Source organism: Camelina sativa, chromosome 9, assembly GCF_030686135.1.
Source record: "Camelina sativa cultivar CO46 ecotype springtype chromosome 9, ASM3068613v1".
NCBI classification, from domain to species: domain Eukaryota; kingdom Viridiplantae; phylum Streptophyta; class Magnoliopsida; order Brassicales; family Brassicaceae; genus Camelina; species Camelina sativa.
The window spans coordinates 36671102-36688499 of record NC_141888.1 but is presented as its reverse complement, the minus strand read 5'-3'; the positions used below and the strand labels follow the sequence as shown (position 1 = coordinate 36688499).

Genomic DNA, 17398 nt, shown 5'->3' with positions numbered 1-17398 from the left:
TAGGACAAAGTTTTACGTGGACAGGATGACGTGACGGACGTGAACGAAACAACGATTTTTGAAGCCCATAAACTTGAAATCACTTTATCTGGAGTTAAGAGTGGCCCAATAACAATTGGTTTCAGTGTCAACTTCGCAATATGAATTTGGATGGTGATACAACGACTAGTATAACACAAATTATAACACAAACCACTAAAATTTCAAATTTGTCTATTCATCAAGTTTTCTTGTAAATATTTTAGACATCATTCGGATATATGCATGCAGATAGGGAAATTTCCTTTGTTGTGAATAGTACCATCTTCTCTTATATGTTAAGTGTTTTAGCTCAAATTGAAGACCAATCATTCTGTAATTTGAATCTCTCCCAATCATGCAAACATATTAAGTTCCAAACGCTGTTGATCAGTTGACCTAGTAGTAGTGGATACAATAATTTTTTCTTCTCTCTTTTGTCCATTAAAATAGTGCAAGTTGGAATAATATTTTTATCAGGTGTATCTTCTGGAGAGATTCTAGAAGATGGTAAGAGTGGAGTCTTAGTCTTCTGGAGAAACGAAGATCCGTATCTTCTTAACCAACAACAACAAACGATTAATTATATATTTAACAACTAACAAAGTGGGAGAGAGAGAGAGAGATGTCCCAACACACAGGGAAACAGACATAATATATATAGAAGTGATAGGAAACAAAACAGAGAAAAAATCTCAAAAATGTCTCCAAACGCAACTGCATACACAATTTTTTTTTTTTCATATAGACCACTTCCTAACAAACAAAGACAAAAGCTTAGACAAATCAAAGAGACACGAATTATCCATGAGAGAGAGAAAGGAGGGAGGGAGTGAGAGAGAGAGAAAAGTGTGAAAATCTTATATCTCTCGCTCCTTCTCAATCCAGGAAAAAAAAAAAGAAAAAGATTCCACCAAGTCAAACAAACAAAACAAATAGTTCTTTTTTTTTTTATTTAACAAAAGGAGGGGAGGGCACGCACATGCACATGGTTTAAATCTCTGTCTACCAGCGAGTTTTGAGTTGTGAAAAGCCTGCCTTGTTTTTGGATTCTTGTCTTTCTTTTTAGAGTTTTGACCCAAGAGACATAGAGATGAATCAACGATCATGTTGTTGTTGTTGTCGTTGTCGTTGTCGTTGCTCCAGAGATGTCTCGGCTGGATCTGTTGTATTTCATGTGACTCCTCACTAGCTGTCCAGCTGCAATTGCTGACATTAGAGATAACTCTCCCGCTAATACTGCTCCTGCCACTATTGTTGCTAGCCTCCTTGAGTTCATCCCCGGCGCCTCTTTGCTAGCTCCTTTCACTCCGAGCAAGTTTAAACACGCTGATTGAGACGCAAGCTGTGTTCCTCCTCCCACTGTCCCCACCTGATTATCCAAACCCCCATAACCAATATCAAATCACTGAAACTTTCTAAGCAAGCTCAGAGAAACAGAGAGAGATCTGGTCAGTTTACCTCAATTGATGGCATAGTGACTGAAATATGGATATCTTTGCCGTCGTTAATAGCTTCCATCATGGTGATGCATTGAGAACTCTCCACGTTTTGAGCTGGATCTTGTCCCGTAGCTATAAATACAGCAGATACTATGTTGCTAGCGTGAGCGTTGAATCCCCCTAGAGAACCTGCAACAGCAGACCCAGCTAAGTTCTTGAGCATATTTAGCTCCACCAAAGCAGCCACGCTTGTTTTCAACACCTTGTTCACGATCTCTCCCCTGATTACTGCCTCACAAACAACTGATTTGCCACGTCCCTCGATCCAGTTCACAGCAGCAGGTTTCTTGTCCGAACAGAAGTTACCTGAAGAATCAAATATTAAATCCAAAAGATAATAATGAGGATACGGTTCTGTAATTTCACATAATAGCATCAAACAAAACAACTAAAGAGTTTTTAAAATATAGAGAAGGAAAGGAAACGAAACTCACCAGAGATACCAATAACATCCATGTCAGGAAAATCATCGGTAAGGTATTCAAGAACATTCTGAACACCTTTGGATACCATATTCATCCCCATAGCATCACCAGTGCTACAACTGAACCTTACATAAGCATTCTTCCCGGCTATTGTACATTTAATATTTTGCAATCTTGCAAATCTACTCGACCTGTATCCAAAACAAATCACTGTGAGAGTCAGTAAATGTGTAAAAGCTTTCCTATCAAACCTAGTCTCTATAGAAGATTTGAACAAGTCTCATCATACGACACATCAAAAAAGTCAACAAAAATCAAATCAAACGGGAAAAATTTATCGGACCTGTTGAAAACAACGGCCAAAGTATCGAAATTCTCAGGACTCTCCAAGAAAAACTTAAGCTCCGAAGCTCGTCTCGCCGAGGCGAACCGAACAACAGGAGCTCGAGTCATACCATCCTTAAGAACAGTGCTAGTGGCACCACCAGAGATAAACATAGCCTTGCAGCCTCTGTTAGTGCTAGCAACCAAACAACCTTCAGTTGTAGCCATAGGAACAGAGTACTCAAAACCATCAAGCAACAACGGACCAGCGATCCCAACAGGAATCTGAATATAACCAACAGGCATCTCACAGCATTGCCCCAATATAGATTCGTAATCAAATCCATCCAACGGTAATCCTTCAAGAGATCTCCCCGTGACTCTCTGCAACGCCTCACGCCGAATCGACGCCGCTCTTTTACAATCCCCGAGACGAGATTCGAGCGAGTACGATGGGATCACACCGTCGAGAACAGATTTCACAATCTCCTCGTCTTCCTCAGGGAGCGACTCGGTAACGATTGGTTCCGGGGGAGGCAATTTGGTAACGGTGACGATCGGAGCCGGTGGAGAGCACGTGACGAGACGGTGGTCGTCTTCATCGATTGAATCGGCGAGATCCCAGGAATCACCGGAAGCGCGTGAGATAAAGGATTGGACAAAGTCAATACCAAAAAACCCTAAGAGATAGATGAAAGAAGCGATGAGAGCGATAATGGCACCGAGCTCGGTGATAGTGACGACGTGGAGAGGGGTGTTGTAACGGATCTTGTCACGCCACCGGTGGAGGAGGTAATAAGCGACGGAGAAGAAGAGCGTGAAGAAGACGGCGTTGGTGAGGTATAGAGGGAGAGGAAGCGCATCGGAGGCTTTCGGTGGGGGAGTGATTGAGCGAAGGCGATCGTCGTCGGAAGAGCGGGTTGGTTGATAAGAAGGATAAGATCCGTTGGGATTCTTATTGTTGGTGGCGTTGTTGACCGGTGGTTTAGGAGGCCTCCGTCGGAGATCCATTGGAGGGAATCTCCAACCTTTGGAGAGAGAGCGAGAAGGGGCGAGAGAGAGAGAGAGAGAGAGAGATTAGTGGTGAGGTGGCGTGATAAGTGTGAAGGAGAGATTAACAAAGTTTTATAGGACTTGTCTGTTGGGGACCAGCTCGCTTTTTCCTTTTACAAATCTTTTATTTTATTTGCTTCATTTTTTAATTTGCAATTAATTTTTAGAAATTTCGTGACTTTTTTTTTGTTTTGCCTAATTTTCGTAACTCATCTAATTTTAGGTTTTTTTTTTTTTTTTTTTGATGAGGAATGGAATTAGTTGTCATACGAGGAGGATTTGAATGATAATAATGATGATGAAGAACAAAAAAAGAAAAAGCATTAATTATAGAAATTTGTGTATTTTTATTAATTTGAGATATGCTTTAATTACACCGAGCGAGCCAACCTGTCTTACATTATCATCGTAAGACAAATGTTGTTGTTTTACAAAATCTCTATTATTATTGTTATTTTTAGTTTTGGTTCACGGATGTGCGTAATGATATGAAATTGTGGTTTGCCAACTATAATTTGAGTGGTAGTTTTGTGTATATGCTTTGGATGTATCATTAAAGGATGTATAACTTTTTCCTTTTAATGATTTACGTACATTTATGAATCAAACAAGCATGGAAACAAAGCGATAATTCAATGAGGAATGGTAGTATTATCATCTGTTTTTTCGTATTACTATATTTCGCTTATTAGTAAGTATTGTATATGTTTTGTAAGGTCATGATCATTTGTCTAATTTCTATCAATAATTTGGCTATACACCTAATTAGTTCTAGTTAATTACACAATGAGTTAAATTGAATAGTATTTCCAAATAGCATAGTTATCGTATATATATCTTATATAATATGAGAAGCTTTTTCTCAACTTTTGCTAAGGAGATGACATTTGGCTTACCATATTGCTGACACCTATATTTTTTTTTGTTTGGACTTAAATAACTATAGTTTGAACCTAATTAACTACATGCCCATAAAACAACAAAAAATGCCATCAACATTTCCTTCATTCCTTCTTTAATCAGAAACATATGCAGCCCCAAGAATCTAGAGTCCTTATATCACTCTGTGGTTGGTTTAATTTCAGAACTATACCAACATTAAATTAAATTTATAGGTTTGAATTCTTGGGTTTAATTTCTGTGTTTTAATCTTCTATAATTTTCACGGGGACAAGCGGAATCAAATTTAGGTAAGATGATGGGATGGTATTACTTAAGTAAATTAGTTTATACAAAAATTAAATTTTTGTATTTACTTTCTGGAAAATTACGTAAGATTGTGAGATGGTTTTGATCTAATTTTATAATTATTTTGTTCGATTCACACTTATTATTTCAAACGTTATGGTATTTTTGAATTATTTAAAATTTATAAGTTTTCATATTAGGAATTTCATAATAAATTATATGAGAAGGTTTTTCTCAACTTTTGCTAAGGAGATGACACTTGGCTTACCATATTGCTGACACCTGTATTTTTTTGTTTGGACCTAATTAACTATAGTTTGAACCTAATTAACTACATGCCCATAAAACCAAAAAAATGCCATCAACATTTCCTTCATCCCTTCTTTAATCAGAAACATATGCAGCCCCAAGAATCTAGAGCCACCTTATATCACTCTGTGGTTGATTTCATTTCAGAACTATACCAACATTAAATTAAATTTATAGGTTTGAATTCTTGGGTTTAATTTCTATGTTTTAATCTTCTATAATTTTCACGGGGACAAGCGGAATCAAATTTAAGTAAGATGGTGGGATGGTATTATTTAAGTAAATTAGTTTAATTTAATAAAAATTGTTTATACAAAAATTAAAATTTTGAGCTTACTTTCTGGAAAATTACATAAGATTATGAGATGGTTTTGATCTAATTCTATAATTATTTTGTTCGATTCACACTTATTATTTCAAACGTCATGGTATTTTTGAATTACTTAAAATTTATAAGTTTTCATATTAGGAATCTATATTATGAAAGATGGCCAACTCTCTCCATCTGAGTGACACATCAGCAGTAGAGAGAGTGCCACTTGTCTATCCTCATTAAAAGCAAAAAGACCTATTCATGTATTTTGTTTTTTTTATATTACAAAAACAGTTTTAATATTTACATAAAAAAATTAGAGAGGCTTATAACATTTCCCAAAAAAGTAGATGCATCACCAAAAGATAAAAAAGTATCGGGATTGAATCAAGAGCCACTTCTTCCTCTCAGCGTAAACCATGAATCTATGGATATATGGTTTAGGAGTCATAATTTTGTCAATAGTTTGAAGAGTTGCAGCAGTGATAGAGATATTTGTTAATATTGTAGAGAAATTCATGAAAGTTTGTCCCTAAAATTTTTTTTTTGAAGAAGATTGAAGTTTTGTTCACTATCAAATGGAAGATAATTGAATAAAATTGTAGAATGTTGGTTTAGCAGAATACAGAGACAAAGAGGAAGGAGTTTTCATATTCTAATATTTAGAAGTTGTCAAAAATAAAATTAAATGAAATTCTTATAAATAAATAAAAAATTCTAGAGTTATATTCAAGAAATTGAAGAGCTAACATGAAAGGAAGATGTCTATCTTAATCAATCTTGATAAATTAAAATGTTAGTATTTCATAGTATATAACTGAGAAGCTAAAAAACTCTTTGTTACAAAATATGCATCTTTAGATCAAGCTTTCATTTGGAATATATTTTTTAGAAGTTTTAGACAAGAATTGTAAAATGGTTAAGCTTTCAAAATAAAGTTGTCTATGCATGTATCTAATAATTCAATTGCAAAATGAAAAAAAGCTATTTGAAGTATAAAAAAAATATCAAAATCAAATTATATTTTTCAAGATTTCCACAATTAAAAAATAGATAAACTCTACGTAAAAAAATCAAATTAGTAGCAAAATTGTTTAAAAATCGGTAAGCTATAAGCCCGCGCATAGCGCGGGTATTCATCTAGCAATACAAAATAACGACATATATACAGATCAGATTCAACAGTTAAACCAAATCAATGATTACCCTAAGTTCCCAAAACACTGTATTACTAAAATTGAGTCTAACTAATTAAAGCAAAATCTCCTACACGAAAAGTCCCAGTCTGAGCGGAGCACGACAAGTCCCAGTCTTTTTAGGTATGTTCCCACATTGGCTCGCCTTAGAGTAACCACACAGAGATGCTCTCTTCTTTAACGGTTCAGATCCATCAAAACAGTACACGTCGGAATCTCTCATCACTAACGTCTTCATATCGCTTAACCGTAAATTCTCCACTTGGTCGGCGTCGATTGCTAAGCATCCGCAGCGGAACCCTTATATCGGCGTCAATATTTATTATAATCTATATTTTATGCATGCATGATTAGGCAGCAAAGACTAATTAATGGTCGTAACTGATACTTGATTCATGTCCATATACATTATGATAACTGTAGAGAAGTATAATTATTTAACGTTTAGGAAAAAATACAGTTTACATATCACATCCTTTTAACGATATGATATTTATTTTTTTTTTTTGCATAGATGTAAAATTATATTCATAAAAAAAGACTGCGTTACGTACAATGAAAACCAAAGTTTTGTAACTTTAGAGGAATAATACAACTTGAATGAATTTTAGTTGCTATGGGTTTGAAATTAGTAGGGCCGGGTATGCCTCCATAATTCGATGATCTCGTCATTGTGCTTAGCCGAACTCTAACACACTCTTGTCAATTATTCCCGTGAGCTTTGAGGACGAAGCCTAGCTTTGACTATGTAACGATAAACAAGATCATTACACATGAAATGAAAAAAAAAAAAAAAAAAAAAAAAAAAGAGTTAGAGGAACATTTTACGCATTGCTATCAAACAACTACTAGTTTACTATCATTTGGTAGCGTTGATAATAATATACAATAACAAAAACAAAACTTAATTTTTAGAGAAAAGAAAAATCGAGCGTGAAAATCGCAAAGAGAGAATCAAATCTAAAGAGAAAGAGACCCTTTTCACGTAAGAAACTTTGAATCCCTTCGAGGCAACCCTTTTTTTTTTTAATATAGATGATATGATTTGGTTCATATAATTACATATATATAGTTCTTATATATAACGAGTTTCACGTTATAAAATAAAATATGATAATCAAGACAAACCGTCTATCTTAACAACTTTCTTTTGTCAACTAAAATCAACAAGATTCCAAATTTCAATGATCGTATAACATGATTTTATATCTAAACGTGAAGTTTTGAAATTTATCCCAGTAGAAAATGTTATCACACGAAATGTTTTTAAAATAAATATAAATGATCGTTCCGACTTCCGAGCGATAAACGAGATACTCGTTAGAATTTAAAAAATTGGTATCATGCAATAATACAAATTACAAATATGTGAGTCATAATATATTTGATTTGTCCCGAAGCAGTGGAAGTCACATTGTCACGTTCTACATCTTTCGAACATTACTCGAAGTAAGCAGACAAATAAAACCTACCTCACTTAACTATTTAAATACTAATAGTAAATATCCCCTTGAATTGCTCTCCTCCTCCATAATACTTTATTACTTTTGTGTTTTCTATTTTCAGATTCCTTCGCACAAACGCACAAATCAGTCCTTGTTATTAATAAAAAAAGAAGCGTTGTAGAGAGAAACGTTTAAAAAAAAAAAAAATGTTGGGTCTAACCATGGCTAAATTGGCTATGTCGATAAGCTTGTCAAATCAGTCCTTCGCACAAACAGCTGTCAAATGGTCCGTTACTTTTACCAAATTAGGCCAAACCATGGCTAAATTGGCTATGTCGATAAGCTTGATGATAATGTTGGGTCTAAATTTGAACACCCGCACCTAAAATAACGTAAGTACAAAAAAATGATAGTAAAAAAATGTCCAAGCGGATTCGCCCAAATGGTCTATGTACAGACCATTTGACAGCTCTAACTTAGGTTTTGTTCGTTTATTCATTTGGATGGACCATCTGAATGAACCATTAAATGTTGTTCGTTTTTGTCAAAAAAAAAAGAGCATCATTCAGAATAATTCACATGGATCATCCGAATGAGTTTAAAAATTTTAGGCAAAAATTTAAAATTCATTTGAATGATTCTAATTGGACCATTTGGATGGAGATGATTCATCCAAAAATAACTGAATAGACCATTCAAATGAACTATTTTTTTATGTTGTTTGTTGGATCATTTGATATTGAGATGAATCATTTAGATAGATCATTTTAGACGTAAATGCTAAATGATGAAAGAACATAATTATTTAGAGAGGGCCTAGGTCTAGGCAATAATTGCGTCGTCGTTTTCTTTTATCAGAGTAGAGAGATACTTCTATTCTTCCTCTGTAAATTCAGGGTTCGTCATCTGCACCTTTAACTTACTTATGTCAGATCATATTTGTGAAAGGACAAGTCAATTTCGTCTGTTACTACTCGATATCCATGAATGTTGCCCTTTAATCTCTGATTTATGAAACTATATATATATATATATATATGCAAAAGAATCTATGAATCAATTGTTCGGCGGGGGAATATACGGTTTCAGGGTTTACGATTACAAGATTGTGATCGTAAAAGAACCGCCTTTCCCATTACACAAGACACTCTGCTTCTGCGTTCTGTTGTGTCTTGAACTAGTTTTCGTTTAAACTGTATACCTTGTCTCGGCCACGAGAACATGTTAGTGTTCTTGGAAATTTCTCAATCTTCAGTTATGATCTTTGTCTCACTCAAAAAGCTGGGACTAAGTTATTATTACTTGATTTAATTTGTTGATAAGGTTTGATGTGAAAGCTTTATATGTTGGGAACGAGTTGTGGAGAGAGACTCTGCCATTACAATCGGGTTCTCGCGTTTACAAGCTACAAGGACTTAAGTCCAAGTCTTGGTATGAAGTGAAGATATCATAACCTGAGGGGATTGTGGCAATACCAAACTCCAAAGAAAGATCTTCCTTCATTTACAATATAGGCAAGCTCTTACATAATCAGCCTTTCTTTTAGCTTCTCTTGTGCCTACTTCTAAGTCTCAAAACTTTTTGGTAACAAATACAGTTTGTGAAGAACAACTCATGGGCATACCTTTTTCAAGCTGGTCAGTGGTTATATTAGTAGCTTCGTGTCTTGTGGTCGACTTCATAGTTCCTTGGTTTCTACCATCTTCTCTTCGTATAACACAAAAGGATCCTTGAGGTCACACATGTTTCTTCTTGCTATATTAACTTGTCTATATATAATTTCCATTATCTCTAGTTTTCTTCTTAATTACTCTTTAGGTTCAGGGGGAAATCTCCAATTTTGGATTTACTTAAATCAGTTTCTTGTTGGTTCATTTACTCCATTTACTCTGAATCTGTTCTTTCACAATCCAATAATGTCTTTTCTTCTTTTGTTTCTCTATCATTTTGAGACTTTTCTGCCCAAAATTGCGTGTGGTGAGAAAAAGAAATCAAAATGACAACTTGCACTATGTGCATCTGATAAAATTCAAGTTTGTTTTGTTTTCCTTTATACTTTTTCTTGACTTGTAGACTTCTCTGAATTCTGAAATATCAAATTCAGCTGAAGTAAGGGTCACCTTTAAAAATGTTTTCCACTCTTCCAATATTTAAATTTTAATAAATATATATGAATTACTAATAACAAAGAAAAACTTAAGAAACAAATCTTATGATTTTATTTTTGATCGATACAAAAATTCATTTAGTATTTCAGTGTCTGTAAAATCTGAAGTTGCAATCTTTATCCATCTCAATTCCCTCATATTTATACGCTAGCTACTTGAGTTAAAGATGATGAGTTGTTAAAATCAGATGCCACTTGTGTATAAATACTTTGAGATCTGTTTTTCTCTTTCGTTCACTCCAAAGAGCATCTTGAAGTTGCTAAAGAGAACGCCGCCAGCCAATGGCTGAAAAGCAAAAAGTCGTCTGTGTTACTGGCGCAGGAGGGTTTATTGCTTCATGGCTCGTTAAGTTTCTTCTCTCTGGTGGCTACACTGTCCATGGAACCGTTAGAGATCCTTGTAAGGGATAAAGAAATGACAAATCCTATCTCTTTGTTTTACACAGTGAACTTTTTTTTTGAGTATTATTAATTCTCTGTTTCTTGAAGTTTGAGGAAGCTTGCATGCATTGAATCATTTGTTCTCAGGTGATGAAAAGAATGACCATTTGAAGAAGTTGGATAAAGCTGCTAAGAATCTGAAACTTTTCAAGGCAGATTTGTTTGATTATGAAGGTCTTTCTTCAGCCATTGCTGGTTGCTCTGGCGTTTTCCATATCGCTTCTCCTGTGCCTTTTGAAGGAGTTCCTATCACAGAGGCAAGTACTTTATCAAACATTGCTTCTTCTTTTGTGTTTTGTTGAATCACTATCAAAACATCTTTGATTCTTAAAAAAAATCAGGAAGAAGTGATTAAACCAGCTCTCACTGGCACCAAGAATGTTCTAGAAGCATGTACTGAAGCTAAAGTGAAGAAGGTTGTGGTTGTGTCATCAATTGCTGCAGTTGTTTACAACCCAAAATGGCCTCAAGATGCTGCCAAGGACGAGGGTTGTTGGTCCGACACTCAATACGTTTACTCACTTGAGGTAAACTATTGTATCTATCTACAAAATGACAGTAAGAGATTTGTGTTTTTTTTTTCTGTGATGCAAACTCTGAGGATCTCAGGGTTACTGGCCTTATTACTATCTTGCCAAAACGTTAACGGAACGTGAAGCTTTAGAGTGGAGCAAGAGAAACTTAGCTGATGTTGTTACGCTCTGTCCGTCTGTCACCATAGGCCCTAGGCTTCAATCAAGGCTTAACTCTAGTAGTTTGGGGCTTCTCAGATTTATAAAAGGTAATGTAATGTGTGTTTCTCATATGCTCCTGAAGGCCTGAGAATTACATTTTCTTGGTTTAAGTGTTTTGATTCATTGTTGAAAAATTTGTTGATTGGTGTTGTTGTCTAAGGCGGTATAAAATCCTTGTTGAGCGATGAACTGTATCTTGTGGATGTGCGTGATGTGGCGGATGCGCTTTTGTTGGTGTATGAAAATCCAAAAGCAAAAGGAAGATACATTTGCAATTCTCATTCACTATACACCGATTCTCTAATGGAGAAACTCAAGAATATGTATCCTAAACGCAACTTCCCTGAAAGGTAAAAGAGTAGAACTTTCAAACATTTCAATTACGGTCTGATCTAATGGAATGTATAATGGCAGTTTCACGGAGAGCACAGAGAAGGAGGTGAAGGAAGTAAGGCTTCTAAGCTCAGAGAAGTTGCAGAATTTGGGATGGAAGTTTAGGCCATTAGAAGAAACCATTGATGATTCAGTGGTGAGCTTTGAAGCATTTGGTGATCTTCCAAAACCATACTAAAGCTTTACTCACAGAGTCAAAGTGTCTGTTTTTTCACTCTTTAGTAGTACTTCTGAAATAAAGTAATTCCATGAAATGGTTTTGGTAAAAAATCATTTTCATGGTATTGGTGTTCTTTCTTTTGTAAAAGTCAGATCTTTATTACTTTCACTGACATGAATAATTTGATGGAACATTTGAGATACTAATTTAACGGTTTGGTTTGTATTTTGGATATTAATTCCAACCAACCACTAGACTGAAGTGTTCGCGGCAAAATAAAAACCAGTTTAGTTAAGTCGTTATAGCTTTTGTATTCTAGTAGAAAATACAATTTAAATTTACATTGTTATTAGTTTTGTAGTCTAGTAAGATGTACATTATTTAGTTCATGAGCTCGTGACATAGTTCCGGTTTTCTAGTATCGTTGACACTTGACAATGGACCACATTGTGGACTAGTGGTGGGGTTAAACGAGTCACGAGCTCATGAACACCCCTAGCCAAATTTAATTTGGGAATGTTCAGATGACGAGGTTTAATCTTATTAGCACCGTAATTTAAATTCTAAAGATGGATAATGATTGATAATCAGACAAAACACAAAATTCGACTTCAGTTTCACATTTGTGTAACGTTACTACAACAACGGATAGATTTGATCAGAGTTTCAAAGTACAGAAAAAAACAAAACATATATCGATGATTACGACGTTAATTAACAAAAATTAAAGAGTATAAATAAATGGGTCCTACGTCATTTACAATGGCCAGAAACAAAAGTATCTTCTCTCTCTTCTCTCTCTCTTCATCTTCAACAAATCACGCAGGTCCATCATCATCATCATCTTCATCGTCATCACCAACTTCTTCATCATCACCATCAATGGAATTCCCCTAACCAAACCACTTTTTACCCTAAAAAATCGATTCCTTTTATCTTCCTCTCTTTAGTTTTGTAGGTTTTTTCTTCTTCTTCTTTTTTTTTTTCTTCCAGATTAACTCTTAAATTAGTTTCTTTGAGTTCTCGACCCTGTAGCTTCGTTCCTGTTAATAATTTCTTGTGATCCTTTCAGTACAAACCATTAAAAAACCCTAATTTCACAAACCCACCGACTTCTTCTTCTTCTTCTTCTCTCTCTCTCTGTCTCTGGCCCATCCTTAAACCCACTCTGCTTTTGCTTTTCTTTTCTTTTTTCCGGGAAATTTGATCTCTTTTTAACTCTCGTCATTATTTGTAGGGATGATCTTTTAGTTTTTGGTTTTGTTTTCCCCCAAATTCTCACTTTTTTCTCACTTCATCATCTTTCACATAACCGAGTAAACCCTAGAAATCTCCCCCCAATTCTAATTCCAATGGGTTTCTTTCATCACTGTGCTTAATCATGTCTTAGGGTTTACTCGGTTTCCTTTATTATATCACTTTGAAGTAATTAAATTGATCATCCTTTTTTTTTGCTTTGGCATAAAGTTTCCATTTTTTTTTCTTCTCTCTCTCTTTCTCACTCCTCTGTAATCACGGCGTACCAGTCAGTTCCGGGTTCTGGGTTTCACTACTTGAATTCTCCTTTTGGTGATACAACTTTCACAAAGGTATTCGTCGGTGGACTTGCTTGGGAGACTCAAAGTGAAACCCTTCGTCGCCATTTCGAACAGTACGGTGAAATCCTTGAAGCTGTTGTCATTGCTGATAAGAACACTGGCCGATCCAAAGGATATGGCTTTGTGAGTCCTCCTCCTCCTCTCTTCTCCCTTCTCTCTCTTTGTTCTTTTTCTTGCTCTGGAATGTTGAATGTTGCTTTAGCGTTACAATTATAATTACGGCTGCCTTTTGTAGATCAGTTGCCATTAGATTTATAGGTAGTGGCATATCCAAAGGCATACTATAACTGTATGGATCGTGTAAAAGTCATTGATTTTGGTGTAATTCTGTTGCAGTTGTTTTGTGAATGATTCAGTGCTCTGTTTCTATTTCATATGGAGGATTTATAGGTGACTTTCCGAGATCCAGAAGCTGCTAGGAGAGCTTGTGTTGACCCAACTCCCATTATAGACGGTAGACGTGCAAATTGTAATCTTGCTTCCCTTGGGAGACCTCGCCCTCCATTGCCCTATGCATTGATACCTAGTATGCCTGGTCAGTGTCTTCCTCCTCCAATACTCTCATCTTCCATTGCCTTGTTTTGGTCTAATATTGTGCATTGGTTGATTTTTCTTGTGTGTGGTTAGGGCGTTTAAGACCAGCTTCCCCGTACATTGGAAATGTGCAGGGTCCTCGTGGTTCACTTATTGGAAACTATCCGTATCAGCAACCACTTCCATTTAACTACCACCAGCAAGGACTTGTGTATCCTTATGGGTGAGTCTTGCAATTCTTATGTACACTGATGTCTTTGCACTAGTGGCTATGTTTCGTTAATGTATTTCTAAGGTTGTTTTATTTTCTATATCAGGGTAACCGCTTATGGACCCGAGTACATGTACTCGCAATCACAGGTTAACAATGGCCATGAACACTTGGTGTTATTTCTCTTCTTTATAAAACGTCTTGTAAATTTGACTAAATCTCGACTTGTTCCATGGTTTAGGGTTTATATAGTCCATACATGGGTCAGCAGTACCTTCAGGTCTACGGAGTACCTGGGGCAGTGAATTCACCCGTTTATCAATATGGGCAATTAAGTCAGACTATTCCCAGTGGCCAGGGCTATACAGCAGTTCAAGGCTATTCAGTTCCAGGAAGCCATGTTCTGCAGCTTGGTGGACCTACTGTCAGTGCGATGACCACTTCATCTATGTCTGCTCTTCAAGCTCCATACCCTTCAGGTACATTTTACTGTCTTACGCACCATGAATCTGATTGTCTTACTGATCAAATCTCAAAAGTAGCGTCTGGATGGCTTCTGAGTTAAAGGCATTGTGGAAAAACTAAGTTTATGTGCATTTTGTAATGTCCTCGTTTGAATATGTTTGTCAGGTATACCAGGCCCTGCTCCTGTACAGTCGCATATCATTGTCCATTCCCCTCAATTTATGCAGAATAGTGGTTCTGACCAAACAACAAGGTCAGTTCTTTATTTTGAGTGTAGTAGAGAGGAATTATGCACATTTGTTTTTTCTTTCACCACTTATATGGTAGTAATGGTTTCAGTTATTCTTGAAGACTGAGGAGAAAAGGAAGTTAAGCGGTAGCAAAACTGCTACTTAAGGTGGCAGCAGAGGCTTCCTGTTTTATTAAGTCTTGCACGTTATTTATCATGCATCCTAAAAGGTATGTGTCTCTTATTCGGCAATTTTGTAATTGCATTAACAGAGGATGTTCATCATCATAATGTGATCTCATTAACGTCTGTATCGTATTGCGTTACAGGTTATATAAAATAGTCTTGCTCACTGGAAAGGCGCAGAAGGAAACAAGAAAAGGAAATTGGAGTTACAGGGTTTGTGCTTCTGTTTTCTTACCCATCCATCAATGTGTATAAAACACAGCCACACAAGCAGCTGCTGGCTCGAGCTCGGGTTTGAGTTTTGAAGGCACTATAATGGTTTTGCTCTTGGGAGGGGAAAACCGTTAGTAATAAGTTGGTGTACAATATGCATATATATATATATATACACATACACGAGCATATACATGGTAGAATCAAAATCTGATTCTTTTATAGTCTAAAAAGTCGTAATACCACTACACTTCCTTCAGGTAGAGGAGTGTAGTGAGTAACATTGATAGGTATATAGCCTTTGTCCCCAGGTCCTGCATTGTAAGTAAAAACATGTTCATGTTCTTGTCTGTTACTGTGCATATTTAGGGTTCTCTCTTCTCCTTTGTCTGAACACACTGATGAATTGTTATCCCAAGCTTACTTCAAAGTATGGAGTCAGCTCCTTTCTCAGAAATTTCATTGCAAAAGACAAAAGTGATTGTTCAGTAAACAAATTGTTTGATCAATTCTATAACTTTGTTCCGCTGATAGATGTGAATGACATCCTCATATGAATCTGAAAGACTTGACTGTCTGCAAAACCAAAGAAAAGGTCATAAGCAACAGGTTTTGGTGAAATCTTCCATTGTTGTAAGTGTGATCTTCTGTCTTACCTTCTGAATCTTGGAGCTTTGTTCAGCAGATTCTTCATCTGTAAACTGTAATAACCAAAGATGGTCATTGAGTTAGACATAAGAAACTAATCAGAGAGGTTATTGTGGCGATAGGACTAGAACTTACTTGTCCTGTTACAGTGTATAAACGATTGTACCAACCGTTTGTTGCCATTCCAATTGCAGCGTACAGATGCTTACGAGCTTCTCCAGGGTTTTGTAATGTGTACTCGATGTAATAGAATCCTGATCATAAATGGTGTCAACGAAACACTGCCAGATACTTCAGAGATTCTCACTGAGTTTAAGATTTTTTGTGTTTACCCTTAGAAGCTCTGCTATCGATTAGTTTTGCAGTCACTCCTGCTGGCTTTTGCCAGCTTCTATCCAATCCACTGACCTACAAATAAATGTCACATTTACATTTTTTTAAGAAACTCTTTGCAGAGAGCTTGTTGGTTTCAATTGCAGGTAGAGAGACTAACCAGTGTTTCGGCGAAAGCTTCGACCTTTCCAAAAGATTCCATCCTGGTGAAGTCCGGACCTAGTCCAGTGATCGCTACGCTCACTGAAACGATCCATATTCACCTATCAGTGTTACCTCATGACTTGTGAACAAGGGGAAAGTGAAAAGAAACTAATCTTGATGAAAATACCATTGGAAGTTGAAGTTTCTTGAGGGAAAAAAGCTGTGATTGACTTGAATCCATTAGGTTCTGCTTGCCCGACTTGCCAATCTTGGTGTAAATGCAAATGAAATCAGATTCATTAATAAGTCATCATGATCAATACCATAAAGTCTTTTAAAACAGAGTTTGGTAGATTACCTTGTGGGATTGATATCTCGTATTTGTTCACCTCATCTGTGTACACACGGAAAGTTTCTGATGCATCTGACATCAAACAAAGGCTTTTATTAAGCTGCCACCATATTTCTCAAGGAACAAACAACAAAAACGAGCTTCTGAATCAACAATACTACTTGTCTCTGCGAATGCTGCTGAAGAAATGGCCAAAGGAAGGAAGAAAGCAGAGGAAGCTATCTGTAACATGACTTCTCTTCTCTTCGTCCCAACATGATCTCTAGACCTGTTAACAAAAAAAAAGATTGAGACTTTTATTAAAATCAGAACAAAAACACAGATGTTAGAAAAGAAGTGAATTATATTCACTGGGACGGTTAGTGGAGTATACAAAATCCGATGTTGTTCCTCGTTGGAGCTATCTAGAACAGAGATTGCCGCAGAAATTGATGAACATCTTCTAGAATCTGGAAAGAATTAGCTCCAAGAATGTGAATTTCGTACAAGAACGAAGCTGAATCAGTGAAGTGAGAAAGAGATTGAGAACCTGTAATGATGGTCTTAGTAACGCGAGGATTCGAACAGCTCAGCGGAGAAGAAAACCATGGAGTAATCGCTGCCATGTGTTTCAAGATATGTCCGATTCTCTGTTTTTCTCACCAAATCTATCGTCCGTTTCAATTTTTATTATTTATTATTATTCTAAAACTAAAAGTATTTAGGTGTGTGAGTGAGAATTAAATTTAATATTTTAATTTACCAATATAAGAAGAAGAAAAATAAAGCAAAACAACGTATAAAAGGAAAAATATAACTATGTTTTGTAGTCAAATAT

General features: G+C 36.0%; 4 protein-coding genes and 1 pseudogene across 11 annotated transcripts; 3 read left to right on the top strand and 2 right to left on the bottom strand.

The window, feature by feature from the left end:
• Window positions 1-576: 576 nt before the first annotated feature.
• On the bottom strand, window positions 577-3568 carry LOC104713314 (3-hydroxy-3-methylglutaryl-coenzyme A reductase 1). 4 transcript variants are annotated; one of them, XM_087466813.1, is made up of 5 exons: window positions 2401-3568; window positions 2289-2341; window positions 1955-2136; window positions 1480-1826; window positions 577-1390 (listed from the first exon to the last, which is right to left on the bottom strand). In XM_087466813.1, the coding sequence occupies exons 1-5, from the start codon at window positions 2614-2616 to the stop codon at window positions 1124-1126; spliced, it is 1065 nt and encodes a 354-aa protein (XP_087322939.1). In that variant the 5' UTR covers window positions 2617-3568; the 3' UTR covers window positions 577-1123. The 4 variants fall into 4 exon arrangements, with proteins under 4 accessions (XP_087322939.1, XP_087322937.1, XP_010428712.1 ...); XM_087466811.1 differs by having other exon boundaries at window positions 2289-2347; window positions 2411-3380; XM_010430410.3 differs by having other exon boundaries at window positions 2289-3439.
• A 5256-nt stretch (window positions 3569-8824) lies between these two features.
• Window positions 8825-9549, top strand: LOC147939222 (uncharacterized; annotated as a pseudogene). Its single transcript, XR_015566686.1, has 3 exons — window positions 8825-8996; window positions 9097-9287; window positions 9371-9549. The product of XR_015566686.1 is annotated as an uncharacterized LOC147939222 (transcript).
• Window positions 9550-9645: 96 nt separating this feature from the next.
• Window positions 9646-11893, top strand: LOC104713312 (cinnamoyl-CoA reductase 1). 2 transcript variants are annotated; one of them, XM_010430406.3, is made up of 6 exons: window positions 9646-10340; window positions 10469-10638; window positions 10723-10908; window positions 10991-11162; window positions 11276-11465; window positions 11530-11893. In XM_010430406.3, the coding sequence occupies exons 1-6, from the start codon at window positions 10223-10225 to the stop codon at window positions 11684-11686; spliced, it is 993 nt and encodes a 330-aa protein (XP_010428708.1). In that variant the 5' UTR covers window positions 9646-10222; the 3' UTR covers window positions 11687-11893. The 2 variants fall into 2 exon arrangements, with proteins under 2 accessions (XP_010428708.1, XP_087322936.1); XM_087466810.1 differs by having other exon boundaries at window positions 9926-10340; window positions 10469-10642; window positions 10727-10908.
• Window positions 11894-12398: 505 nt separating this feature from the next.
• On the top strand, window positions 12399-15561 carry LOC104715860 (uncharacterized). Of its 3 annotated transcripts, none has more exons than XM_010433234.3 (8): window positions 12399-13389; window positions 13657-13801; window positions 13894-14023; window positions 14118-14160; window positions 14253-14490; window positions 14642-14729; window positions 14816-14935; window positions 15035-15561. In XM_010433234.3, the coding sequence occupies exons 2-7, from the start codon at window positions 13795-13797 to the stop codon at window positions 14823-14825; spliced, it is 516 nt and encodes a 171-aa protein (XP_010431536.2). In that variant the 5' UTR covers window positions 12399-13389; window positions 13657-13794; the 3' UTR covers window positions 14826-14935; window positions 15035-15561. The 3 variants fall into 3 exon arrangements, with proteins under 3 accessions (XP_010431536.2, XP_019085029.1, XP_019085028.1); XM_019229484.2 differs by having other exon boundaries at window positions 12433-13389; window positions 13648-13801; XM_019229483.2 differs by having other exon boundaries at window positions 12433-13389; window positions 13603-13801.
• On the bottom strand, window positions 15525-17354 carry LOC104713311 (psbP domain-containing protein 3, chloroplastic). Its single transcript, XM_010430405.3, has 10 exons — window positions 17111-17354; window positions 16955-17030; window positions 16743-16849; window positions 16588-16653; window positions 16417-16497; window positions 16246-16328; window positions 16085-16160; window positions 15888-16006; window positions 15761-15805; window positions 15525-15680 (listed from the first exon to the last, which is right to left on the bottom strand). Exons 1-10 carry the CDS (start codon window positions 17184-17186, stop codon window positions 15654-15656), a joined length of 756 nt encoding a protein of 251 aa, XP_010428707.1. The 5' UTR covers window positions 17187-17354; the 3' UTR covers window positions 15525-15653.
• Between the last annotated feature and the right edge of the window lie 44 nt (window positions 17355-17398).

Excerpts from the sequence above, each read along its gene's own strand:
- LOC104713312 (XM_010430406.3), top strand. The coding sequence starts at position 10,223 with ATGGCTGAAAAGCAAAAAGTCGTCTGTGTTACTGGCGCAGGAGGGTTT. Across the intron at positions 10,639-10,722 it reads AAGGAGTTCCTATCACAGAG|GAAGAAGTGATTAAACCAGC; the intron begins GCAAGTACTTTA and ends AAAAAAAATCAG. Across the intron at positions 10,909-10,990 it reads AATACGTTTACTCACTTGAG|GGTTACTGGCCTTATTACTA; the intron begins GTAAACTATTGT and ends TGAGGATCTCAG.
- LOC104713314 (XM_010430410.3), bottom strand. The coding sequence starts at position 3,280 with ATGGATCTCCGACGGAGGCCTCCTAAACCACCGGTCAACAACGCCACC. Across the intron at positions 2,137-2,288 it reads TTGGCCGTTGTTTTCAACAG|GTCGAGTAGATTTGCAAGAT; the intron begins GTCCGATAAATT and ends TTTTGGATACAG. Across the intron at positions 1,827-1,954 it reads GGATGTTATTGGTATCTCTG|GTAACTTCTGTTCGGACAAG; the intron begins GTGAGTTTCGTT and ends TTGATTCTTCAG.
- LOC104715860 (XM_010433234.3), top strand. Across the intron at positions 14,024-14,117 it reads GGACTTGTGTATCCTTATGG|GGTAACCGCTTATGGACCCG; the intron begins GTGAGTCTTGCA and ends TTTCTATATCAG. Across the intron at positions 14,491-14,641 it reads TCAAGCTCCATACCCTTCAG|GTATACCAGGCCCTGCTCCT; the intron begins GTACATTTTACT and ends TATGTTTGTCAG.
- LOC104713311 (XM_010430405.3), bottom strand. The coding sequence starts at position 17,186 with ATGGCAGCGATTACTCCATGGTTTTCTTCTCCGCTGAGCTGTTCGAAT. Across the intron at positions 17,031-17,110 it reads TACTAAGACCATCATTACAG|ATTCTAGAAGATGTTCATCA; the intron begins GTTCTCAATCTC and ends AATTCTTTCCAG. Across the intron at positions 16,654-16,742 it reads AGCAGCATTCGCAGAGACAA|ATGCATCAGAAACTTTCCGT; the intron begins GTAGTATTGTTG and ends GTTTGATGTCAG.